This window comes from Pseudophryne corroboree, chromosome 12 (genome assembly GCF_028390025.1).
Source record: "Pseudophryne corroboree isolate aPseCor3 chromosome 12, aPseCor3.hap2, whole genome shotgun sequence".
Classification (NCBI taxonomy): Eukaryota; Metazoa; Chordata; class Amphibia; order Anura; family Myobatrachidae; genus Pseudophryne; species Pseudophryne corroboree.
Window position 1 is genome coordinate 127,099,839 of NC_086455.1, and position 27,784 is coordinate 127,127,622.

Here is a 27,784-nt window from a genome sequence, read left to right on the forward strand (position 1 = left end):
GGACTCTGCAATGGACAGGAGATGCCGACTCAAAAAGGCACATAGAGGTTTTACCTTACAAGGGTGAGGAGTTGTTTGGGGAGGGTCTCTCGGACCTGGTCTCCACAGCTACGGCTGGAAAGTCAAATTTTTTGCCATATGTTCCCTCACAACCTAAGAAAGCACCGTATTACCAAATGCAGTCCTTTCGATTACAAAAAGGCAAGAAAGTCCGAGGTGCGTCCTTTCTTGCCAGAGGCAGGGGTAGAGGAAAGAAGCTGCACAATACAGCTAGTTCCCAGGAACAGAAGTCCTCCCCGGCTTCCACTAAATCCACCGCATGACGCTGGGGCTCCACAGGCGGAGCTAGGCCCGGTGGGGGCGCGTCTCCGAAATTTCAGCCACAAGTGGGTTCACTCCCAGGTGGATCCCTGAGCGATAGAGATTGTGTCTCAGGGATACAAGCTGGAATTCGAAGAGATGCCCCCTCACCGATACCTCAAATCGGCCCTGCCAGCTTCCCCCTTAGAGAGGGAAATAATGTTAGCTGCAATTCACAAATTGTATCTTCAACAGGTGGTGGTCAAGGGTTCCCCTCCTTCAACAAGGAAAGGGTTATTATTCGACCATGTTTGTGGTACCGAAACCGGACGGTTCGGTCAGACCCATATTAAATTTAAAATCCCTGAACATATACCTGAAAAGGTTCAAGTTCAAGATGGAATCGCTCAGAGCGGTCATCGCAAGCCTGGAAGGGGGGGATTTTATGGTGTCTCTGGACATAAAGGATGCATACCTTCATGTCACCATTTATCCACCTCATCAGGCGTACCTCAGATTTGTGGTACAGGATTTTCATTACCAATTCCAGACGTTGCCGTTTGGTCTCTCCACGGCACCGAGAATATTTACCAAGGTAATGGCGGAAATGATGGTGCTCCTGCAAAAGCAAGGGGTCACAATTATCCCATACTTGGACGATCTCCTCATAAAGGCGAGGTCCAGAGAGCAGTTGCTGATCAGCGTAGCACGCTCTCAGGAAGTGTTACAACAACACGGCTGGATTCCTACGACTCGTCTGCCCTTCCTGGGCATGATTCTGGACACAGACCAGAAGAGGGTCTATCTCCCGATGGAGAAGGCTCAGGAGCTCATGACACTGGTCAGAGGCCTATTAAAACAAAAACAGGTGTCGGTGCATCACTGCACGCGAGTCCTGGGAAAGATGGTGGCATCATACGAGGCCATTCCCTTCGGCAGGTTCCATGCGTGGACCTTTCAATGGGATCTGTTGGACAAGTGGTCCGGATCACATCTACAGATGCATCGGCTGATCACCCTATCCCCCAGGGCCAGGGTGTCTCTCCTGTGGTGGCTGCAGAGTACTCACCTTCTAGAGGGCCGCAGATTCGGCATTCAGGACTGGGTCCTGGTGACCACGGATGCAAGCCTCCGAGGGTGGGGGGCAGTCACACAGGGAAGAAATTTCCAAGGTCTTTGGTCAAGTCAAGAGACTTGTCTTCACATCAATCAATTGGAACTAAGGGCCATATACAACGCCCTACGTCAAGCAGAGACCTTTCTTTGCAACCAACCGGTTCTGATCCAGTCAGACAACGTCGCCGCAGTAGCTCATGTAAACCGCCAAGGCGGCACAAGGAGCAGAGTGGCGATGGCGAAAGCCACCAGAATTCTTCGCTGGGCGGAGAATCATGTAAGAGCACTGTCAACAGTGTTTATTCCGGAAGTGAACAACTGGGAAGCAGACTTTCTCACCAGACATACGTCTTGGAGATTGGAGACTTCATCAGGAAGTCTTCGCACAGATTGCAGTTCGGTGGGGACTGCCACAGATAGACAGGATGGCGTCCCGCCTCAACAAAAAGCTGCAGAGTTATTGCGCCTGGTCAAGAGACCCTCAGGCAGTAGCGGTAGATGCCCTAGTGACACCGTGGGTGTTCCAGTCAGTCTATGTATTTCCTCCTCTTCCTCTCATACCCAAGGGTTGAGAATAATAAGAAAACGGAGGAGTGATAACAATCCTCATTGTTCCAGATTGGCCACGAAGGATCTGGTATCCGGATCTGCAGGAAATGCTTACAGAAAATCCGTGGCCTCTTCCTTTAAGGCAGGACCTGTTGCAACAGGGCCCATGTCTGTTCCAAGACTTACCGCGGCTGCGTTTTACGGCATGGCGGTTGAACGCCGGATCCTAGCGGAAAAAGGCATTCCGGATGGGGTCATTCCTACGCTGATAAAGGCTAGGAAGGACGTGACATCTTAAAATTATCACCGTATATGGCGAAAATATGTTTCTTGGTGTGAGGCCAGGAATGCTCCTACGGAAGATTTCCTTCACTTCCTACAAACTGGAGTGAATTTGGGCCTAAAACTTAGGCTCCATTAAGGTTCAGATTTCGTCCCTATCCATTTTCTTTCAAAAAGAGTTGGCTTCTCTACCAGAAGTTCAGACGTTTGTAAAAGGAGTGCTGCGTATTCAGCCTCCTTTGGTGCCTCCGGTGGCACCTTGGGATCTTAACGTGGTGTTAAGTTTCCTAAAGTCACACTGCTTTGAACCACTTAAAACGGCGGAGTTAAAATATCTCATGTGGAAGGTGGTCATGTTATTAGCCTTGGCTTCGGCTAGACGTGTGTCAGAATTAGCGGCTTTGTCGCATAAAAGCCCCTATCTGGTTTTCCATATGGATAGAGCAGAATTGCGGACCCATTCGCAATTTCTGCCGAAAGTGGTATCATCTTTTCATATGAACCAACCTATTGTGGTGCCTGTGGCTACACGTGACTTGGAGGATTCCGAGTTACTTGATGTGGTCAGGGCTTTGAACATTTACGTGGCCAGAACGGCTAGAGTCAGGAAAACTGAAGCGCTGTTTGTCCTGTATGCATCCAACAAGATTGGTGCCCCTGCTTCAAAGCAAACTATTGCTCGCTGGATTTGTAACAGGATTCAGCAAGCGCATTCTACGGCTGGATTGCCGTTACCAAAATCGGTCAAGGCCCATTCCACTAGGAAGGTGGGCTCTTCTTGGGCGGCTGCCCGGGGGGTCTCGGCACTTCAGCTGTGTCGAGCTGCTACTTGGTCGGGTTCAAACACTTTGCAAAATTCTATAGGTTTGATACCCTGGCTGAGGAGGACCTCATGTTTGCTCAATCGGTGCTGCAGAGTCATCCGCTCTCTCCCGCCCGTTTGGGAGCTTTGGTATAATCCCCATGGTCCTTACGGAGTCCCCAGCATCCTCTAGGACGTTAGAGAAAATAAGATTTTACTTACCGGTAAATCTATTTCTCGTAGTCCGTAGAGGATGCTGGGCGCCCGTCCCAAGTGCGGACTTCTTCTGCAATACTTGTATATAGTTATTGCTTCAATAAGGGTTACGTTATAGTTGCATCAGTCTTGCACTGATGATATGTTGTTTTCATACTGTTAACTGGGTAGTTATCACAAGTTATACGGTGTGATTGGTGTGGCTGGTATGAATCTTGCCCTTGGATTAACAAAATCCTTTCCTTGTACTGTCATCTCCTCTGGGCACAGTTTCTCTAACTGAGGTCTGGAGGAGGGGCATAGAGGGAGGAGCCAGTGCACACCAGGAACTAAATTCTTTCTTAAAGTGCCCATGTCTCCTGCGGAGCCTGTCTATCCCCATTGTCCTTACGGAGTCCCCAGCATCCTCTACGGACTACAAGAAATAGATTTACCGGTAAGTAAAATCTTATTTTTTGTATATTTTTTTTTTTTATTTATTTTTTTGTTCAAATAATTTTAAGTTGCTTTTCTATATAACATTAATATGAAATAGGGGTCTATTTATTAAGCCATGTAGAGAGAAAAAGTACCAGCCTATCTGCTCCTAACTACCATGTTACAGGCTGTGTTTAAAAAATAAATAAATAAATGACAGGAGCTGGTTGGCTGGTACTTTTTCTCTGTCCATTTTCTCTATCCAAGGCTTAGTAAATAGACCCCATAGTAGGACCTGTAGGAAATAAGTTGTTCAAATATATATTTATTTGTTTAGTTTAAGTAGTTGGCTGCTTACTGTGACGTCATTGAGTAAAACATCTGTATAATATCTCTGATGTATTCTCTTTAATGATAGAATGTAATTGTTAAACCCAGTGTTGGGAATCCGGTCACACTGTCTTTTTCTTCCTGATAGTTACTCTGGTATTCTTGAACTGTGCAGGAGGGAAGAAATGGAACATAAAGGAGACACTGAATGCGAGGAGGACTCTGAGGAGACGGATTGTCTGGCAGGCACCAAAGTTAAGGTTAAATATGGGCGTGGCAAAACGCAGAAAATCTATGAAGCCAATATCAAAAACACTGAGGTAGATGGAGGAGAGCTGTTATACCTGGTGCATTACTATGGCTGGAATGTCAGGTGAGTGAGGAAGGAATTCTAATGGGTTCAAAGCCAGGAACACAGTATAGAGAGGGAATTTGTATATAAAGGTTCTTTCCTATCCATTTGTTGCAAAAAATACGCATTGGTTTATATACTTTATCTGTTTGGATTGCCGCTATTTATGGTCTAATTATCTTATTATTTTCTGGCACCCAACCTGAATATTGAGACTTGTGGGTATATTCAATTGGAAGTCGAAAGCTGCCGTCTGTCGAAAAGACGGCAGTTTTCGACTTTTTTAGGCCGTACGGGGTTCCGACCTATTCAGTATACCCCAAAATTATTCGACAAGTTGGGGAATTCGACTTGTCGGAAAGCACGTGGATCTGTGTAATAGCTGCCGATCCACATGCTTTTGTCGGAAACGGGGCCAAATCCGACAGGTTTTGGCCCCGTTTCCGACCATCTCAAGCCGACTTTAAAAAAAAAGTCAGATGGAGATAAGGGTGCTGACAGCAGCTGGGAGACGGGGGAGAGCAGCGGCTACAGCAGCATAGCCGTAGAATGGGGCACCACCGTCGCTCACTGCAGCGTCCTCTAAGCTCCAGCAATCGAGGTCCCGCTTGCTGGAGCCGGGAGGACGCTGCCGTGAGCGGCGGCGGTGAGGTCCCGCTTCCTGGAGCCGGGAGGACACTGCCGTGAGCGGCGGTGGTTCCCCATCCTCCGGCTACGCTGCTGTGGCCGCTGCTCTCCCCCTCTCAGCAACTTCATCTCAATCCGACTTTTTTTAAAGTCGTATTGAGAGGGTCATTGAATAGGTCATGTCCGTTCCATTCCGACAAATTCATGTCGGAATGGATCCGACTTCAGTTAAATATATACCCCTTTATCTTTTGAGTGTTCAGTGTTTATTATATATTGTAAAAGTTGTGAAATTATATTGAAAGTTCACATAAAAATTGGACATCTGTGATCAAACAGATTTTCGTTGCAATTTATTTTGCTTCCAACACAGGGCAGTTTCCATCTGAGAATCACAGTTGCTCAGTAGGAGAGTTACAGATAGAGGGTTACTGCAGGGGGTTTAGCAATAATCAGAAAGCAGCAGCTTTTCCTAATAGTCCTGAACGTGGTACTTAATAATTATCATGTGTATGTGTTCTGACTTGTACATGGCTCAGTAGGAGGAAGATTTCAGTATTTAGCACTTCAGGCATGACAGTAGCGCAGTTCTGTGTTGTAGAATCAGGAACAATTTAGAAATAAATCAAGAAGAAATTGGGTTTTAATCTTGGTGGCAAAACCGTCTCTGGCAATTTGCATGTTTGTATATTGGAGGAATGCTATGGTTATTCTTTATTCACCAATTATCTTCTTCCAGATATGATGAATGGGTAAAAGCTGACAGGATCATCTGGCCTTCAGAGAAACCTGGATTAAAAAGAAAACTAAAGAAAAGATCAAAAGTAATTATAAACCTTTATATTTACATAGAACATTTCCATGAATCCTATATAGGATAGTACAGGTCTTACCGAGTGCTGCTGGTATTTATAGGGGAACCTGGGAAGTTTTATTTTAACTTCATTCTTTGAAGGATACTTTATCTGATTGGTATAAATGGTGTGTGGCTACTTGGTCTTGAAAAAGGCCTTATTTTGGACGGAAATGTTGACTGATCTATGTAATGTGCGTGTGTGTGTGTATGTATGTGTATATAAAATGTGTTTTTAATGTTAGTCTCACAATAGTGATATGTAAGTTCTTGTATTCTTTTTAAGAACAAAGATGAAAATGAAAGAGAGGAAAAGCGAGAGGAAGAGAAGCAGAAATCGAAGCGGGGGCGGCCTCCATTAAAGTCCACTCTCCAGTCTAACATGGCTTGTGTTTTAACCAAGACTCCAAGTAGTGAGGGCAAGACCTCCAGTAAACATATGAGAAACAGCCTGCCTGATAACACTGCCTTATCAAATGGAATCGAAGGTATTGTGGTGATGCTTAAAGAGTACATTCAGCAGTGTGATCAGAGTGCATCTCATGTAATGGCACCTTAGCTAGGTGTTTCCGATTTACCTTTTATAAAATACAAAACTGTGTGTGTGTGTGTGTGTGTGTGTGTGTGTGTGTGTGTGTGTGTGTGTGTGTGTGTGTACGTACGTCCTGGTGGAGAGCCCTTGTGCAGCTTCCATATCACCACTACACTACTGCAGCCAGACCTTACTCACCATTGGATTGTACTGGCAGACCAGCACACCTGTTCTAGTGTGCCCCGTGTTGGCCTCAGTCTGTATGTTACAGCTATTTTATTTCTTCCAAGAGCCCTCGTGAGTCTTACTCACATTAAACTTATACTCTGTCCACACCATTTGGGTGTAACAATACCAAGGCTAAATGACAATGATAATGGGAGGATGGATACAAAAAGCCCTTAGGTGTGTATAGTCTGTATGGAGATAACATTCAAATATGTTTAGGCTGTGCGTTTTCAGACACTAGACACATTTACACACACATGCAAGTACATGTACACACAGTCTTTTCTATATAGAATACTGTATTTCCTTCTACTATGTATTATAGTGATATTAGAAGACTGGTGAGTTTTGTGTCCATAGCAAAGCATAGAAGACTGGAGGCAGACTCCTTTTATACAGATCACCAAAATCTTAGGCGCCTTATAATATGGATTATTTATAGTAAAGGGATCTTTGTCCCTTACAGTAAATGTGGCGACATAATAGACCAGTAATGAACCGGGTGTAGTATGTGTTGCCGGCGGTCTTGCTCCCGGCGAACAGCATACCGGCGCCAGAATCCCAACCGCCAGCATACCGACAGCTGGGCTAGCGCAAATGAGCCCCTTGCGGGCTATCTATTCTCCCTCCAGGGGAGGGTCATGGACCCCCAAGAGGGAGAAGATGTGTCGTTATGCCAGCGGTCGGGATTCTGGCGCCGGTATGCTGGTCGCCGGGAGCCCGACCCCCGGAAAAGTGAAGACCACCCTAATGAACCATGTACTCCTAATCTAGTTTATGCAGGTTACAGAAATGAGTGTGTATGTAGTAACACTTTTCTGTTGGCTTTCAGTAAAAATATTTTGGAACGTTGTGCTGATGCTGTTTTGTAACCATTAGGAGCAGTTCGGCGACGAACCAGGAGGAGCTCAGGAATGTACGATTCTGATAGATGCTCTGGTGGTAAGTTGAACAAAATGAGATTATGATACCAAACCATACCAAGCGGTTATTACAAGTGCTACCAGAAAGGGGATCTGCCAACAGGCAGCACACAGGATTTAGAAAAGTTATCCCAGTTATTCTAAATTGTTGGGATTCCAGTCTTCTATGCTCTCTCCAAACCTCACTCTGAGGAAGTGTGTGAGAGGCACCAAATAGAGACGTCCTTGATGGTCCCCCACCATGTAGATATCACTTCTATACCTGTAAGCTGTATAACCAGCTGAACATGGCAGGTTCCCGCTGTGCTTAGTTTCATGCTCAGGCGTTTTAGGTCTGATTTGTTTAAACAAGTTTAGTAATTTAACATGACCGATTACAAATCCAATCAATGTTATGATACACGGTAAAATCTGTACTTCTCTACCATCCATAAGGGATATTGGGGGAAACTAGTATGATGGGGTATAGATGGGGTCCAAAGGAGCCAGTGCACTTTAAATTTCTTCAACTGGGTGTGTTGGCTCCTCCCCACAGGCAGTTTAGAAAAGAGTGCCCTCAGGAGAGGATGCACACTCTGCAGCTCCAGAGTTTTCTTCAATTTTCTTTCAAACTTTTATTATTTTTGGTATGCTGTCTGGGCAACAGCATACCTGCGCCATGGGAGTTGGGGGGGCAGTCACCGACCTTACGAGGTGCAGAGCCACTTCCCCACTTCAGGACCACCGTCCTGAGGGGCTGTTCAGCGGTGCACTGCGCCTTTGATGCCGCAGCACGCCGTGCACCCCTAACGCTGCCTGAAGGTGACAACTGTGGGGAGTACAAGCCGGGGGCCCTGCTAGGGGGGTCCCCTGGTTCAAAGTGCGGCTGACCACGGGAGCGGCGTAGGGGACCCTCCTGGGGGGTCCCGTTAAGATCCCCGGTGTAGAACTGGCACAAAAGGGCTTGACTAGCACTTGTGTGATGTTTTAAGCTATGAAGGAGACTTTGCCAGTATAAATATTCATTATAGCTGCGGCGCCATTAGAGTGGGCGGAGCTAACTCAAAGCGGGACCTGAGGCGTTTTTGCACCTTCCTCTGCTTACAGCAACCATCTACAGCTCACACAGCGCTTCCTGCCTCACAAGACACGCTGGAAAACTGGTATATGGTGTAGCAAAGGGGGAGAGACGCTTGTGTACACTATCCTGATTCTCTGTTGGACTTAAATTGCTAGTGTTTATTGTGTTTAGAAAGCTGACAGCCTCACTGGGATGTGCAGCTCAGGGTGTGCTGGTGTCCTCTCTCATCATACATTACATTAGGGCAGGCTTGCATTATAACTGTCTGTGTGTATGTAATTGTGCTTACTGTGAAATATGGGTAAACACAAGCTGTGCAGTGTATATCACACCAGATTCTCTCCATTATCTAATGATTCTGTTTCCTGTGAGCAATGCAGTCAATCTTCACAAATCAGTGAAGGGGCTGGGGGAGAGGGTCCAGAGCCCCACTGGTTAGTGTCTCTTAAGACTATGATGTCTGATATGTCATCCCAGCTCAATGCTAATGTGCAGAAGACTCAGCTACTACAACAAGCTGTTAACTGCTAGGGCAGATTCACAGTTCCCCTCTCTCATGCAGATCCACAGAAGCGTGGTTTACCTGCTCTGCTATCAGATTCAGATGATGATATTTAAGATGATAGGGACAACCTGGATCCCATTAGTGGGGATCCCGATTCTACTCAGGGTATTGAACCCCTCATTTTGGCTATAAGGGACGTGTTAAAGCTCCCTCTAGAGGACGCTGCATCACAGCAGTCGTTTTTCTTTGGCCAAAACAAGCCCAATGTCACTTTCCAGATTCTCCAGAGTTAGATGACTTATTCAAACAGGCCTGGAAAAATACAGACAAAAAATTCAGTGTCCAAAAAAAATTGCGCACTTTCCCATTTGCTCCTCAAGGTAGAACATTTTGGGAGGAACCCCCTGGGGTGGATTTCTCAGTCTATCACCTGTCTAAGAAGGCGGTGCTACCTGCCCCGGGCTCCTTTACCATGACCGGTCATTGCGGGTTGCTGGATGACCCATGTATTCATTCTTGGGCCACGCAAATTCAGGGGGGCCTCTCTGGGGATATGCCCTTAGTTACTATAGTAACCCTCTTGAAGCACATTCAGAACACTAACCGTGTCCTCTGTGATTCCCTCAAGGAGATGAGGAACATTAATGCTCGGACGCCTTCCATGGCGGTGTCGGCGCGCAGGGCCTTATGGTTGCATCAGTGGATTGCAGACGCAGAATCTAAACGTAATGTGGAATCCCTCCCCTTTTTGGGGAAATGGCTTTTTGGGGTTGAACTGGATGTATGGATTTCCAAAGTTACGGTTGGGAAATCCACGTTTCCCCCCTCTGGGTCCCCGCCGGCCATACGCTCCTATCCGGGGACCATCTGTCCAGTCCGATCGAAATGTGCGAGACCGAAAGAAGTCCAGAGGTGCCTGCAATGCAGCTAGAGGCACCATAGGTAAGTCCAGAAACCCTCAAGTACCAGTTCTCAGGAACAGTCCACCAGTTCTGCTTCCACTAAAGCCTCAGCATGACAGTGCCCACTCACCCTGAGGGTACCTCGAGGTGGGATCCCGACTGCGTCACCTCAGCCGCGTCTGGGAGACCTGCCAGGATGCCTGGGTCAGGGAGCTCATTTCTCAAGGCTACGAGCTGGAGTTAGACAGTACTCTACCCTCCTCCCCCCCCCAACGATTTTTCAAATCAAGCATACCAACTTTGGAGGATATGCAAGTTACGTTGCAACAGGCTATCTGAAAGTTGGTCCAGTCCCAAGTCATTGTTCCAGTACCACTTCCGCAACATGGCAAGGGGTTTTACTCAAACCTGTTTGTGGTGCTGAAGCTGGACGGTTCGGTCAGACCCATTCTGAATCTGAAATCATTGAATCCTTATTTGAGGATGTTCAAGTTCAAAATGGAATCCCTGCGAGCAGTGATTGCGGGCTTGGAAGAACAGGAATTTATGGTCTCCTTGGATATCAAGGACGCCTATCTCCATATTCCGTTTCGGCCTCCTCATTTATTTTATTTATTAACAGTTACTTATATAGCGCAGCAAATTCCGTTGCACTTTACAATTGGAAATAACAATGATATAACAAAATTGGGTAATAACAAACAGTCATAGAGGTAGGAGGGCCCTGCTCGCAAGCTTACAATACCTCATCAGGCATACCTGCGATTTGCCCTGCTGGACGACTACTTCCAATTCCAGGCACTGCCCTTCGGCCTGTCAACAGTCCCGAGGGTATTCATGAAGGTGATGGCGGAGCTGATGCTTCAACTCCGGGTCCAGGGGATCAATGTGGTCCCTTATCTGGACAATCTTCTGATAAAGGCAAGATCCAGGGAGCTATTGTTGCTCCATATCGACCGCACCATCCGTCTTCTGTCCGACCATGGGTGGATCCTCAACTTACAAAAGTCCCACCTGGAGCCAACTCAGAGGCTCCTGTTTTTGGGGATGTTGCTGGATACTGTGGCCCAGAAGATGTTTCTACCAGAGGACAAGGCAAAACCACTTCAGGAGATGGTCCACATGGTGCTCCGACCTACTCGAGTGTCTGTACATCTCTGCATAAGATTGTTGGGAAAGATGGTTGCCTCATACAAGGCAATTCCGTATGGTAGGTTCCATGCCAGAACGTTTCAGTTGGATCTCCTGAACAAGTGGTCCGGATTGCTTCTCGAGATGCACCAGATGATTCAGCTGTCACCTCAGGCCAGGATTTCCCTCCTGTGGTGGCTACAGTCCTCCAATCTCCTGGAGGGCAGGAGTTTCGGGATTCAGGATTGGACCCTCCTCACGACGGATGAGAGTCTGAAAGGATGGGGAGCTGTCACCCAAGGGGTGCAGTTCCACGGCAGGTGGGTTAGCCCACGAAAGCCTCCTTCCAGTCAACATTCTGGAACTTTGGGCGATCTACAAGCCTCTCCTCTGCTCAAGGATCACGCGATCCAGGTACAGTAGGACAACGCCACGGCGGTGGCATATATCAATCGACAAGGAGGGACAAAAAGTAGAGCCTGCATGCGAGAGGTGTCAAAGATACTCCTCTGGGTGGAAATAAATGCAAGAGCCATGTCTGTAATCTTCATTCCGGGTGTGGACATCCGGGAGGCGGACTTCCTGAGTCGTCACGATCTCCACCCGGGGGAGCGGGGGCTCCACCATCTGGTGTTCCAGCAGATCAACGACTGGTGGGGTTGCCCACAAATAGACATGATGGCGTCTCGCGTCAACAAGAAACTTCCCTGGTATTGCTCGCGGACCAGGGACCCTCGGGCGAGGGCAGTGGACGCACTGGCGTCGACTTGGCAGTACCGGCTGGTTTATCGGTTTCCTCCAATCCCATTTCTCGCAAGAGTGCTAAAGCGAATCAGGAATCAAGGTGTCCAGGCAATCCTAATTGCCCCGGATTGGCCTTGGAGGGCGTGGTACGCGGACCTTCTGGACATGTCCGTTGAAGAACCTTGGCCTCTACCACTCACAAGAGATCTTCTTCAACAAGGACCATTTGTCTACCCGGACATACGGCGACTTCGTTTGACGGCATGGAGGTTGAGCGGAACATCCTAGCTCACAAGGGCCTTTCCAAGAAGGTTATTGCAACCATGGTTCAGGCCAGGAAACCAGTGACGTCAAAACACTATCCTCATATCTGGAGGAGATATGTCTCTTGGTGCGAGGAATGCACGTATCCGCCTGCAGAGTTTCACGTGGGATGTTTCCTGCAGGCTGCTGTGGAGGAGGGCTTACGTCTGGGTTCCGTTAAGGTCCAGAGTTCAGCTCTCCATTTTCTTTCAGAAGAAATTGACAGTGTTGCCAGAAGTTCAGACCTTTTTGCAAGGGGTACTCCACATACAACCTCCCTTTGTGCCACCTACAGCACCCTGGGATTTGGATGTAGTGTTGAAATTTCTAGTCTTCCTGGTTTGAACCTTTGATGACTGTAGAAGACAAGTACCTCACATGGAAGACGTTGATACTGGCCCTGGCTTCTGCTTGCCGTGTTTCAGAATTGGGGGTCTTATCGTGTAAAATTCCCTCTTGGTCTTTTACGAGGACAGAGCGGAGCTCCGGACTAGACAGCAGTTCCTGCCGAAGGTTTCATCTGAATCAACCTATTGTGGTTCCGTCCAGTTCTGACGCTTCTGCTCCTCCCGAGGCACTGGCTGCTGTGCGTACCTTAAAGATATATGTCAAGTGTACAGCTTGGGTCAGAAAAGCTTTTTCCTTGTTCATGCTCTATGATGCGCAGAAGAAGGATTGCCCTGCTTCAAAGCAGTCCATTGCTCGTTGGATTAGGCTTACTATCCAACAGGCCTATTTGTCGGCAGCCTTACCTGTTCCTAAGTCTCTCAAGTCCCACTCTACTAGATCAGTGGGCTCTTCCTGGGCAGCTGCCCGTGGAGTCTCGGCCTTGCAACTATGCCGAGCTGCTACCTGGTCGGGGAAGAACACTTTTTTTTTTTTTTTTTTTTGTGAAGTTCTATAAATTTGACACCCTGGCCAAAGAGGATACCCAGTTTGGGCAGGTGGTGCTGCAGCAGTCTCCGCACATTCCCACCCGTTCTGGAAGCTTTGGGATGTCCTCATCGTACAAGTTTCCCTTATGGATGCTAGAGAAAATAGGATTTTAATACCTACTGGTAAATCCTTTTTTCGTAGTCCATAAGGGATATTGGGCGCCCGCCTCAGTGCGTGGACTTTTCTGCAGGTTCTTGTTCTATAGTTACCTGTTCAGCTGTTGCTGTTGTTACCAGCCGTTACTGGTTGTTGTATGTTAGTGATGTGCTGGTGTATAAATCTCACCACCCTTTCTGTTATCATGTTCCTTCTCTCATATATGTCCTTTCGTTTTTACCTATAACTGCCTGTGGGAGTTGAAGAAATTGAAAGTGCACTGGCTCCTTTGGACCCCGTCTATACCCCGTCGTACTAGTTTCACCCAATATCCCTTATGGACTACAAGAAAAGGATTTACCGGTAGGTATTATAATCCTCTTTTCTTGTGTGGCACTGTCAATTTCCATCATTATCTTTATGTTCCTTTTGGTTGACATTAAAGCTCCATATACAAATGTATACCTCAATGGAACTATATAACAGGCGGATAGGATAAGCGCGCATATTTAATGTTTAGTATAAAATTAAATAGTAAACCTGGATACAGCCATATAGAATCATAAAATGTAACCAATGGATTGACCATGGAACAAATAAAACAGGCAGCTCACAAGTTATACAGACTTTATAACCAGTGTGAGCTGCCTGTTTTATTCTATCAGTCTATATGGCAGTGTCCATATTTACTATTTCATTGTATATTAAACAATTAAATATGCACATTTGTTGTTTTTATAGTTCCATTGAGGTATAAATGTGTATTTGTATTATTTACATTTACTTTTAACTATGCTTGTTGGATCATAGTTACTCAATAGTTTCTCTGACGTCCTAGTGGATGCTGGGAACTCCGTAAGGACCATGGGGAATAGCGGCTCCGCAGGAGACTGGGCACAACTAAAGAAAGCTTTAGGACTACCTGGTGTGCACTGGCTCCTCCCACTATGACCCTCCTCCAGACCTCAGTTAGAATCTTGTGCCCGGCTGAGCTGGATGCACACTAGGGGCTCTCCTGAGCTCCTAGAAAGAAAGTATATTTTAGGTTTTTTATTTTACAGTGAGATCTGCTGGCAACAGACTCACTGCAGCGAGGGACTAAGGGGAGAAGAAGCAAACCTACCTGACTGGAGATAGTTTGGGCTTCTTAGGCTACTGGACACCATTAGCTCCAGAGGGATCGAACACAGGACCCGACCTCGATCGTTCGGTCCCGGAGCCGCGCCGCCGTCCCCCTTACAGAGCCAGAAGCAAGAAGTGGTCCGGAAAATCGGTGGCAGAAGACCTCGGTCTTCAACAAGGTAGCGCACAGCTCTGCGCCATTGCTCCTCATGCACACCACACACTGCAGTCACTGATGGGTGCAGGGCGCTGGGGGTGGCGCCCTGAGCAGCAATATAAACACCTTGGCTGGCAAATCATCACAATATATAGTCCCAGGGCTATATATGTGATAAATTACCCTTGCCAGAATTCCTAAAAAAAGCGGGAGAAAAGTCCGCCGAAAAAGGGGCGGGGCTAACTCCCTCAGCACACTGGCGCCATTTTTTCTTCACAGTGCAGCTGGAAGACGGCTCCCCAGGCTCTCCCCTGTAGTTTTCAGGCTCAAAGGGTTAAAGAGAGAGGGGGGGCACCAAATTTAGGCGCAATATTGTGTATACAAGCAGCTATTGGGGGAAAAATCACTTAGTTATAGTGTTAATCCCTGCATTATATAGCGCTCTGGTGTGTGCTGGCATACTTTCTCTCTGTCTCCCCAAAGGACTTTGTGGGGTCCTGTCCTCAGTCAGAGCATTCCCTGTGTGTGTGCGGTGTGTCGGTACGGCTGTGTCGACATGTTTGAGGATACGTGGAGGCGGAGCAGATGCCGATAAATGTGATGTCGCCCCCTGTGGGGCCGACACCAGAGTGGATGGATAAGTGGAAGGTATTAACCGACAGTGTCAACTCCTTATGTAAAGGACTGGATGACGTAACAGCTATGGGACAGCCGGCTTCTCAGCCCGCGCCTGCCCAGGCGTCTCAAAGGCCATCAGGGGCTCAAAAACGCCCGCTACCTCAGATGGCAGATACAGATGTCGATACTGAGTCTGACTCCAGTGTCGACGAGGTTGAGACATATACACAATCCACTAGGATCATCCGTTGCACTCGGCAATGAAAAATGTGTTACACATTTCTGACATTAACCCAAATACCACAAAAAAAGGGTTTTTTATGTTTGGGGAGAAAAAGCAGCCAGTGTTTTGTTCCCCCATCAGATGAGTGAATGAAGCGTGGGCTCCCCCGATAAGAAACTGGTAATTTCTAAAAAGTTACTGATGGCGTACCCTTTCCCGCCAGAGGATAGGTCACGTTGGGAGATATCCCCTAGGGTGGATAAGGCGCTCACACGGTTGTCAAAAAAGGTGGTACTGCCGTCTTAGGATACGGCCACTTTGAAGGAGCCTGCTGTTAAAAAGCAGAAGGCTATCCTGAAGTCTGTATATACACACTCAGGTACTATACTGAGACCTGCAATTGCCTCAGCATGGATAGTGCTGCTGCAGCGTGGTCTGATACCCTGTCAGATAATATTTTGCTAACCATAGAGCATATTAAAGACGTCGTCTTATATATGAGGGATGCACAGAGGGATATTTGCCGGCTGGCATCCAAAAGTTAATGCAATGTCCATTCTGCCAGGAGGGTATTAGGGACCCGCCAGTGGACAGGTGATGCTGACTTTAAAAGGCACATGAAGATTCTGCCTTATGAGGGTGAGGAATTGTTTGGGGATGGTTTCTGGGACCTCGTATCCACAGCAACAGCTGGGAAGAAATTTTTTTACCTCAGGTTCCTCACAGCCTAAGAAAGCACCGTATTATCAGGTACAGTCCTTTTCGGCTTCAGAAAAGCGAGCGGGTCAAAGGCGCTTCCTTTCTGCACAGAGACAAGGGAAGAGGGAAAAAGCTGCACCAGACAGCCAGTTCCCAGGATCAAAAATCTTCCCCCGCTTCATCTGAGTCCACCGCATGACGCTGGGGCTCCACAGGTGGAGCCAGGTGCGGTGGGGGCGCGTCTCGGGAACTTCAGCGACCAGTGGGCTCGCTCACAAGTGGATCCCTGGGTTCTGCAAGTAGTATCACAGGGATACAAGCTGGAGTTCGAGGCGACTCCCCCTCGCCATTACCTCAAATCAGCCTTGCCTGCTGCCCTCGAGGAGAGGTAGTACTGGCGGCAATTCACAAGCTGTACTTCCAGCAGGTGATAATCAAGGTACCCCTCCTTCAACAAGGCCGGGGTTACTATTCCACAATGTTTGTGGTACCGAAACCAGGCGGTTCGGTGAGACCCATTCTAAAATTGAAATCCTTGAACACTTATATACGAAGGTTCAAGTTCAAAATGGAATCGCTCAGGGCGGTTATTACAAGCCTGGACGAAGGGGATTACATGGTATCACTGGACATCAAGGATGCTTACCTGCATGTCCCCATTTACCCTCCTCACCAGGAGTACCTCAAAATTGTGGTACAGGACTGTCATTACCAATTCCAGACGTTGCCGTTGGTCTGTCCACGGCACCGAGGGTGTTTACCAAGGTAATGGCTGAAATGATGATACTCCTTCGAAAAAAGGGAGTTTTAATTATCCCGTACTTGGACGATCTCCTTATAAAGGCGAGGTCCAGGGAGCAGTTGTTCGTCGGAGTAGCACTATCTCGGGAAGTGCTACAACAGCACGGCTGGATTCTGAATAGTCCAAAGTCGCAGCTGGTTCCTACGACGCGTCTACTGTTCCTGGGTATGGTTCTGGACACAGAACAAGAAAAAAGGGTTTCTCCCGGAGGAGAAGGCCAAGGAGTTGTCGTCTCTAGTCAGAGACCTCCTAATACAAATACAGGTGTCGGTGCATCAATGCACGCGAGTCCTTGGAAAGATGGTAGCTTCTTACGAAGAAATTCCATTCGGCAGGTTCCAGGCAAGGATCTTCCAGTGGGATCTGTTGGACAAGAGGTCCGGGTCGCATCTTCAGATGCATCGGCTGATAACCCTGTCTCCAAGGGCCTGGGTGTCGCTGTTGTGGTGGCTGCAGAGTGCTCATCTTCTAGAGGGCCGCAGATTCGGCATACAGGACTGGGTCCTGGTGACCACGGATGCCAGCCTTCGAGGCTGGGGGGGCAGTCACACAGGGAAGAAACTTCCAAGGACTATGGTCAAGTCAGGAGACTTCCCTACACATAAATATTCTGGGACTAAGGGCCATTCACAATGCCCTAAGTCAGGCTAGACCCCTGCTTCAACACCAGCCGGTGCTCTTCCAGTCAGACAACATCACGGCGGTCGCCCATGTAAACCAGCAGGGCGGCACAAGAAGCAGGATGGTGATGGCAGAAGCCACAAGGATTTTCCGATGGGCGGAAAATCATGTGTTAGCCGTGTTCATTCCCGGAGTGGACAACTAGGAAGCAGACTTTCTCAGCAGGCACGACCTCCACCCGGGAGAGTGGGGACTTCATCCAGAAGTCTTCAAAATGATTGTACACCGTTGAGAAAGGCCACAGGTGACGTGATGGCGTCACGCCTCAACAAAAAGCTAAAAAGATATTGCGCCAGGTCAAGGGACCCTCAGGCGATAGCTGTGGACACTCTGGTAACACCGTGGGTGTACCAGTCGGTGTATGTGTTCCTTCCTTTGCCTCTCATACCCAAGGTATTGAGAATACTAAGAAGGAGAAGAGTAAGAACTATACTCGTGGTTCCGGATTGGCCAAGAAGAGCCTGGTACCCAGAACTTCAAGAAATGATCTCAGAGGACCCATGTCCTCTGCTGCTCAGACAGGACCTGCTGCAGCAGGGGCCCTGCCTGTTCCAAGACGTACCACGGCTGTGTTTGACGGCATGGCAGTTGAACACCGGATCCTAAAGGAAAAAGGCATTCCGGAGGAAGTCATTCCTACGCTGATTAAGGCTAGGAAAGATGTGATCGCAAAATATTATCACCGCATATGGCAAAAATATGTTGCTTGGTGTGAGGCCAGGAAGGCCCCAACGGAGGAATTTCAACTGGGTCGATTTCTGCACTTCCTACAGTCAGGAGTGACTACGGGCCTAAAATTGGGTTACGTTAAGGTCCAGATTTCGGCTCTGTACATTTTCTTCCAAAAAGAACTGGCTTCACTGCCTGAAGTTCAGACTTTTGTTAAGGGAGTGCTGCATATTCAGCCCCCGTTTGTGCCTCTAGTGGCACCGTGGGATCTCAACGTGGTGTTGGATTTCCTGAAGTCGCATTGGGTTGAGCCACTTAAATCCGTAGAGCTAAAATACCTCACGTGGAAAGTGGTCATGCGGTTGGCCTTGGCGTCGGCCAGGCGTGTATCAGAATTGGCGGATTTGTCATGCAAAAGCCCTTATCTGATTTTCATATGGATAGGGCGGAATTGAGGACTCGTTCCCAATTCCTTCCTAAGGTGGTATCAGCTTTTCATGTGAACCAACCTATTGTGGTGCCTGCGGCTACGTGGGACTTGGAGGACTCCAAGTTACTGGACGTTGTCAGGGCCCTGAAAATAGATATTTCCAGGACGGCTGGAGTCAGGAAAACTGACTCGCTATTTATCCTTTATGCACCCAACAAGCTGGGTGCTCCTGCTTCTAAGCAGACTATTGCTCGCTGGATCTGTAGCACGATTCAACATGCGCATTCTGCGGCTGGACTGCCGCACCCTAAATCTGTAAAAGCCCATTCCACGAGGAAAGAGGGCTCTTCTTGGGCGGCTGCCTGAGGGGTCTCGGCTTTACAACTTTGCCGAGCTGTTACTTGGTCGGGTTCAAACAATTTTGAAAAAGTCTGCAAGTTTGATACCCTGGCTGAGGAGGACCTTGAGTTTGCTCATTCGGTGCTGCAGAGTCATCCGCACTCTCCCGCCCGTTTGGGAGCTTTGGTATAATCCCCATGGTCCTTACGGAGTTCCCAGCATCCACTAGGACGTCAGAGAAAATAAGATTTTACTCACCGGTAAATCTATTTCTCGAAGTCCATAGTGGATGCTGGGCGCCCATCCCAAGTGCGGATTGTCTGCAATACTTGTATATAGTTATTGCCTAACTAAAGGGTTATTGTTATGAGCCATCTGTTAGTGAGGCTCAGTTATATTTCATACTGTTAACTGGGTATAATATCACGAGTTATACGGTGTGATTGGTGTGGCTGGTATGAGTCTTACCCGGGATTCAAAATCCTTCCTTATTGTGTCAGCTCTTCCGGGCACAGTATCCTAACTGAGGTCTGGAGGAGGGTCATAGTGGGAGGAGCCAGTGCACACCAGTTAGTCCTAAAGCTTTCTTTAGTTGTGCCCAGTCTCCTGCGGAGCCGCTATTCCCCATGGTCCTTACGGAGTTCCCAGCATCCACTACGGACTACGAGAAATAGATTTACCGGTGAGTAAAATCTTATTTTCTCCATTGTTACTCCACTTTAGTTATACAGCTGCTTTGGACCTACTACCCTGAGTAGTGCATGACTGCTGTGCTAGTTGAATATTTATCTGTTTCTGATTGTAGATTCTTCAACATCTGATAGTGATTCAGAGGAAATTATAGAAAATTTGTCGATGAAAGAAGAGTTTCTGCCAAAGGCTGAGAAGGAATCTGAACAGGTTGAGAGTCTGCTTGAGGACACCATTGAGCAAGACACTGTGCAAGTTATTTCTGCTCCAAAAGATCAGGAATCCAGCCCGGTAAAGCCAGCACAGACCTTACAGCAAGAAGTGGAAAAAAGTGAACAAGTTGTTCCAAATTATGGGAACCAAACAGAACTAATCGTAGATATGAAAGAGGCTGATAATATGCCAAAGCCTAAGGGGAGGAGAAGCAAAGGAAAAGAACCTACTCTAGAGAACACGAAAATTCTGCCAGTACCTCAGGAAGATAATTTGGTGGAACCTAAAGTAGAACCTGAAGTATTAGACTTTGCACCATTTGCTTCATTACAGACGAAGGAGTTGCTCTTTGCTCCTGTGGAAGTGGATCTTCCAAGTGATCCACTAACTAAGGAGAAGAAAGCATGCAAGAGGAAACCAGCAGAAGAGACCTCTCCAGAGAAAAAGTTGCGTGCAGAGTGTGAGCTAGAACTGCCGGTCATTACGGTAGAAGAGAAACCTGTTGTGTTCAGTGAGACTTCGGAGCCTTTCAACAAAGTTGAGGAAGAGCAGATGCAAAATGTAAATGAGGACATGCCCTCCTTAACCTCTGAGCTAGAACACATTCAGAACACTAGAGCTGACGAATATGACTTGCCACTGAATGGTATCACTAGGGTATCCTGTAAAGAAGAACCGGAGCATATAATGCCCATGATTGGACCAGAGACTCTGGTTTGTCATGAAGTTGATTTGGATGATGGTGACGAACAGGACAAGGTAGAGGTCATGGTAACGGAGATGGACACACAGACCATACTTGAACCCACACTGCCCCCTACTGTTCCGCCTCAGAGTTACTCTGTGACTTCTCCCCTTGCACTCAGTCATGATGAGTCTCACAGCATAAAGAGTGAGAGTGACATAACCATCGAAGTGGACAGTGTGGCAGAAGAATCACAAGAAGGCCTTTGTGAGAGTGAGTCTGCTAATGGCTTTGAAGCCAGCACCACTTCTAGCAACTGCAGCATAACCGTGCAGGAAGCAGAGATGCCTGACAAATGTAATTTAATGTTTCTTTATCTTTTCATTTACTTTTATTGCTACCCCACTGTTTGATGTGTATATGTATGTAGATAGAGTGAGTAGTAAATGTAAACAATGTCCTTACTGGCGCAGGTTCCCCCAATTTGAATAGTCAGTGCCACTTCTAAATAGTTTATTGAAGATTCATAGTGTGGCATCGATACAAATGTGTCTTGTCTCCAGCATGTGATATAGCAAACTCTGCTAAGAATCCCCAGCACAGAACAAGCTAGATACTGGCACTCTGCAAGGATAAAAAAACAGGTTTATTCTGATTCCAGCCAAAGGATTGTCAAAAAAAAATAGTCATAAGTTGACTGAAGAAGTGAACAGCCATCCCATGAAACACATAGCAAAGTTTATGCAGTTTATCACATGCTGCACCAGATGATCAAGACGCGTTTGTATTGATGCCATAGTACGAAGCTTCAATAAACTATTTAGAAGAAGTTATACTGAATATTTCCACAATATAAATAAAACTTGTAATACTGGCCATAGTTACAGAAGCACCAATAGGGAAACAGTACTTGGTGATGGGATTGTGTGTAAGGAGCTATGCTTCATTCTGAATTATCTGAAAGCGTTAGTTGCAGCCAAGTCCTGTTACTGTGCGGTGATTGGTTGTATGGCCCAGAAACGGGAGTGGTCACCTATTCCGCTTAGTGCAAGCAAGGCGCAGGTGGCGCAGTGGACATATCCTTACAGCCCAGCTATATAGAAAGTACAGTCACTGGGTCATTGTATGTGCGAGAGGTTAGACCCACAATTCCTATACATATGCCCCACAGAGCTTTTTATCATAAATTGGCATCTGTGTGATTACATTGTTTCATTCTTACATTTGTCCAGGCCTGTGCGTAATAGTAAATAATTATAATGGTAGCAGTTCTGTAAAGAGATTAGGCTTATTCTGTTCCCCCACAGTTACTAGATGAGCGGATTCGGTTTTACTCGGTTCTCAAAACCGAATCTTATTGGCTCACGGATGTCACGTGTTTTGGATAGCCAATAAGATTCGGTTTTGAGAACCGAGTAAAACTGAATCCGCTCATCACTTACTCAGTGCATGTAATCATACTGTGACCCACACATACTTGTGAGCACTCGCACACGGCAGCCATTGTATCATTTTTGCCCCACATACAGATGTCTCCCCCATTGTCCTTTCACATACTGATGTGCTTCTGCTAGTACTTGTGCCCAGTGGGTTGTGGTTACCTATTTGCTGATGACAATAGCAGTAAAGAGTGTGTGCCATTTATATACTCGTATTGGGGCATCTCCCTTGGCCCCACTTGTAGGATGCATGTTTCAGTCTCTGGGCACCATTATTTGTTAAGCCCTTGTTGTGCATGTGTCTCTAGGAAAAGTTTGAGTGGCCATTTTTCTTTTAAGGTAATACAAGCTCATGACATTTTTATAGAATAGTCTCTTCTGTACAACATGACGTTATATGGACAGGAGTCCGTTTTGTCCCCATCTCTTGATTGCTCTCAGCTGGGGTAGTATTTTATTCTAAGACTTGGTTTTCTCTGTTTCATCCCTTATTAGGCCATAAACGGATCAGTGAGAGCAACCTTGGGACACTGGCAAAGAAACAGAAGCGCACACCAAAGCGAATGAGCGCTTCAGCTAAGGGTGAAAAGAACGGAATAGGTGAGACGCTCACGTTCCAGCCAGTCTAATGTATTGACATAAACATGTAATACCACTATTGGGAATCTTTATTTACTGACAACTTATTAATGATTGTGTTTCCTCATTAACTGGTCATTTGTGGATTTATTATATTTTCAGGTCAAAGCAGTGACAGTGAAGACCTTTCTGCTCTTGATACATCCAGTAAGTGTGCTCCTGATAAGCACATACATGTTCCTAAGCCACAAAAGATCATGAGATCACCAACGAGAGTCTTGTCTCCGCATACAAAAGAATTAGAAAAAGACAAGCATAGGGAGAAGCACCAGCACTCATCACCCAGGGCGTACAAGTGGACACTGCAGCTCAGTAAGTGATGCATTTTATATTCATGGTTCGTCTTTGTTGGGGGAGCAGGAAGACTCTGTATTTGGCTGAGCAAGTAGAACTATGATGGAAAGCTCCATGCTGTGCCCTAGTGAGAGCAAAGTGCTGCAATCCTCAGAGCAGTGTGAGACATAGGATGCTGATACCGGTGTGTAGGTCGCTGTGGAGGGTTTGTTTCTTGGCTACACTGGCTGAAAAGACATATGCCAGCAATTCTCTGCTGTCCCGGTGAGAGGAAATATCACCATTGCTGTGACTTGTATCTACTGATATCAGGGACACTATAGCCACGTAGCCATCCACAGATCAGTGTGTGTGCTGTAATGAGAGATGAATGCATGCTCTTTAGTGATCAGCTATGAGCTACTATGGCTACCCCATACTTCCTTAAACCAGGGAGGTGTTTCAGTTGTGAAGACCACTGCCCAGCTGATTCATATCCTCCTCATGACTGCTTGATATGCCCTCCTGTTGCCCTAAACACTGTCGAGAGGTATTATGACAGAGGAGTGGGATTGGCGGTGAGAGAAGCCGAGGGGTCATAAATATTACCATCCCTTGACCACACCCTATTGTTCAGCAAGAAAGTAACATTCTGGATATCTGCACCCATTACAACTGTAGCAGATGGGGAAATACAGAGCAGCCTCTCTGTGGCCTGTTGAGCCATTGTCATTGTACTTTCCTGCTTACCTCACATTCCTGCGTTACCTCTGATTATTTATTATTACCAGTTATTTATATAGCGCACACATATTCCGCAGCGCTTTACAGAGAATATTTGGCCATTCACATCATTTGGCCAATCATTATTACTTTCATTAGAGCTCTACGTGCAAATCTGAAATAATGGAATATTTATTGTGGAGGGCAGGTGTTGTCCTGGTGATGTAACACTTTATTTCTGTTATACTTAGGTGAACTGGATAATATGTCTGGCACAGAGAAGATTGTTTTCCTCCAGGATAAATTGCAGGAAATCAGAAAGTACTACATGTCCTTAAAATCTGAAGTAGCTACAATAGACAGGAGGCGGAAACGGTTAAAAAAGAAAGACAGAGAAGGTGAGCCTCAATATTTATTTTCTTTCTATTTGTGTTACAAAAATGTACTACAATTATACACAAGTGAATATTAAAGCATGTTACTGTTCCCTGATTGGATGTTAGTAGTAACAGTGGCCCTTCTGTATCGCACGCAAAGCCCACTAATCAGCGCAGACATCGGGGGTGTCCATAGAAGCGGTGGCCCTTCTGTATCGCACGCAAAGCCCACTAATCAGCGCAGACATCAAGGATGTCCATAGAAGCGGTGGCCCTTCTGTATCGCACGCAAAGCCCACTAATCAGCACAGACATCAGAGTTGTCGGTAGCAGTCATGGCCCTTCTGTATTGAATACACAGTAAATATTAAGAATTAAGTAGCAAACATTAATATTACGTCACAGACTGGGTGAGACTGATAACAAGGGTAGGACAACTCACTGAAGCTGGCAGGAGTGTGCAGTGGTGAGTTTCAGGTGGGAATCAACCGAGTACTCGGTGATTCTGTATCCAATATATGGATGACCAATCAGAGACAGAGATGCTGAAGGGGAGAAGACTACAAGGGAGTGGACCACTGGCTACATGGAGTGTGCTAGGAAAGACCAAGAGGGATGAGGGCCCTGCTTGTAATACTAAGGGGAAGGCGGTGAACCAGGGAGGACACATGCTGGAGGGATAGAGGAGAAAAGTATTGCATCATGAGGAACTTTAAGAGAACTTTGTTTTACGGGCATGTTTAAAGATGGGGAAACTAGTAGAGGAATAAACTTCTTTGCAAAACTGCTTTTGTAAACTGGTAGGAGTGAGATACAGAGCATGGGGGCACCCATATGTAATTTAACCCCTACATACAGTGAGAAAGTACAGAACCTAAATGTTTCCTGGTATCACAACACATCATTTATCTTTCTAGTATGAATTTCAAGTTTTGCGCTGGTGCGGTCTAGCACAGATAATATATTTGTTTTAAACAACATTTATCTTTATAAATGCAATTTAAAAATTACAGCTCTACAGCAGCATGTATGTTGCCATCACTGGAGCATGTTGGTCAGAAAGGCATTTGTAGTCTTCCCAGGACACACCGGTTATCACATACAGCGCGCACACAGGATGGGGGGTGTTGTTTCAAGGGAAGCGGTTAAAATACCGCTAGTCGGGATCCTGGCGATCACAATGCCGACGCCAGAATCCCAACTAGCAGTGCAATACTGGCTCCACAGGCTATTCTCCCTCTGTGGGTGTCCACGACACCCATAGAGGGAGAATATAGCCTGTGGCGAGAGCAGTGAGCCCACAAGGGGCTTTCTAGCGCTCGCCCCTCGTAAAGATGCAAAATCCCTCCCATGTGATAATGACCTAGTCGTGGTAAATTTCCATATATTTTGCTGTTGAATTAACTTTTCTGTAATTCTATCAACAGTGTCCAATACAGGAGCGTCTATGTCCTCCGCATCTTCAGAGACTGGAATGAGTCCCTCGTCCTCTTCTCCCCCACAAAACACACTGGCTTTAGAATGCAGGTGATACGTGCCTGGTGCCATGGACACTTAATCCCCACCCCCACCCCTTTAATCCTATCACATGAAGCACTCAACCAATTTGATATTGCCAAGTTTTGGGGTATTTCTTTTTTTTTTTTTTTTTTTTTTTTTTTCTTAAGGTCCCTCTGCTGGATTGCTATTTTTTATTTTTATTTCCATTTCATGTTTGTTTTTGTTTTTTTGTTTCTTTTCTTAAATAAGATCATTAGGGTTAGTAGACTATCAGCGAGTCTGCCACAATGGCTTCTTGTTTTGTCCAAACAGAGGAATGACACTTTTAGAATTTGAGAAATGTCTGAATAATATTTTCAGGAGCTCCCTCCCATGGAATATGCTCTCCTGTGCCCCAACATTAAAAAAAAAAAAGCAAGTGTACAAAACAAAGATCGGTGCACTATTCCAAATGTCACAGCAGCTGCACTTTTTGACAGAGCTGCATTTTAACGTCCAATATTTAGTGTACATTTCTGAAAGCACTTGCAACGTACAGAACTGCCAAAGTCCAATGTGTTCAACAGAGTGCCCAGTTTTAAAGCTGTAAGCAAGACAAAATAAGTTGTGAAGGGGAACGTAGTGGACTGAAAACGACATGGAAACAAGTCTTCCACTTTTTACAGGAATTTAGAGCACAGAAATATGCAACTATTTTAAATGTTTATTAATGTTTACAGTGGAACTGTGAATGTTTTCAGTGGACTATCTTATCCCTTGGCAAATCTATTTTGTCTTTTTCTATGTAATTTCAGAGTTTTTATTTTGTTACAAAAAGACAAAAAGAAAATATATGACAACAGCGAAGTTATTTAACAGGATTTCTAAAGCTGAATTTTTTTTTTTTGTGTAAAATAAGGTATTATCTTGCAACTTGTTAAATATATTTATTCAGACATTGGATGTTGTATTTTTATGTATTTTTTAAAATATTAATAAATAAAAAAATGAAGAGAAGGGTCTAGCTTAGTTCTCTCTTCCAATACAACTGTAGCTCTCAATATGATTTTTTTGCGCTTTGGCGTTTTACAGAGAAGATATCACCAGATTCTGTAACATTTTTGCTAGTAATTTTTTATTTTTGAATATTTTTTTCTTGCGAGCTCCTTTTTAGGATTCTTTTTATTTTTTTTACATTTATTTATTTTTACCTTTTTTTTTATTTACACGTGGCCCTTCCAATTTTTTATTTTATTTAATATACTGCCAAGTTAAGTTATCTTCAACTGCTGAGATGCAGCATTACAGTAAAACAACCTTCACTTGAGAGGACTGTGCTTCATTCCATAGGCTAAAACATTTTGTAAATAATCCTTCCTGAATCTTGTATTTAAGAGTTTTTTGCATATACATTATGTACAAAAGTGATTTTTTTATCAATTTTTTATTCATTTGTACATTAAATGGGTTTTTAACCCCTTTTTCTGTGTTTAATGTGTTGTAAAATAATGTAGATTCTCTAGACCAATGTTTCTCAACCATCTTCCTTGAGGTATCTGAACATAGCGCGTCTTGGGGGATAACCAGCAATTCACACATTTAAATCTAAACATCAATGTAAATGTGTTTAATTAACAATGGTTTTTTCTAACAAAGTCTATCCCTTCACTGCCATGAGGTCCGACTGACATATCGGCCCTTTTGACAGTGACGGAACTCAGAGCTTGGTTTCGCTGAGCTGTGCAGAGAATGGTGATGAGAAATTACTCTAGACTGTATATCTCGGATGTTGTTCGCAAAAGCTGATAATCTAAGCTCAACACTAGAAATCAGTAGGAAATCGTAATAAAGAATCAACATGCTCTTTTTTTTATTTTTTATTATTATTATTACTTTATTATTTTGTTTTTATTTTTACGTTGCTGCCTTGTGAAGATGTGAGTCTGATTCTTTCCAGCACAGGTGATTTAACTTCTCAGCTGCCAGAGGGGTTATACAGAAACTACTCCTGTAATATGCACTTTTTCTGTCTTTCTTAAGCAACGCGGAGTTGTATATGTAAACAGCGCTCACTGAAGAGCATCAATAAAGGCCATGGTTTAAACTTAGATTTTTTTGCTATTTCATTATATTTTTTATCTTTCGACAAAGACGCATCATTCAGTGCTTGCCATTCAATTATGGAAATACTGGGAACAGAGGAAAAATGCTTTGTGTAGCTATTAGATAATAGTTAAGGCTGGAATACACTGGCGGAAGTGTCCAACAAATACTAATTTGTCGTGTTGCTAGCTACTTGTCCACCCTCCACTAACTTATGGC

General features: G+C 45.7%; 1 protein-coding gene across 4 annotated transcripts in view; it reads left to right on the plus strand.

Moving 5' to 3' along the window:
• The window catches only part of ARID4A (AT-rich interaction domain 4A), a 201,586-nt gene extending 174,016 nt beyond the window's left edge, over positions 1-27,570 (plus strand). For 3 of the 4 annotated variants that reach the window (XM_063947995.1, XM_063947996.1, XM_063947994.1), the window contains exons 17-25: positions 4,161-4,385; positions 5,731-5,815; positions 6,131-6,332; positions 7,484-7,546; positions 19,750-20,889; positions 22,467-22,571; positions 22,713-22,922; positions 23,858-24,004; positions 25,411-27,570. In XM_063947995.1, coding sequence (XP_063804065.1) covers positions 4,161-4,385; positions 5,731-5,815; positions 6,131-6,332; positions 7,484-7,546; positions 19,750-20,889; positions 22,467-22,571; positions 22,713-22,922; positions 23,858-24,004; positions 25,411-25,514 — 2,281 coding nt within the window. In that variant the 3' untranslated portion in view covers positions 25,515-27,570. The remainder of the gene's footprint in view (positions 1-4,160; positions 4,386-5,730; positions 5,816-6,130; positions 6,333-7,483; positions 7,547-19,749; positions 20,890-22,466; positions 22,572-22,712; positions 22,923-23,857; positions 24,005-25,410) is intronic. The other variant, XM_063947997.1, reaches the window with a different exon arrangement.
• The last annotated feature ends 214 nt before the right edge of the window (positions 27,571-27,784 follow it).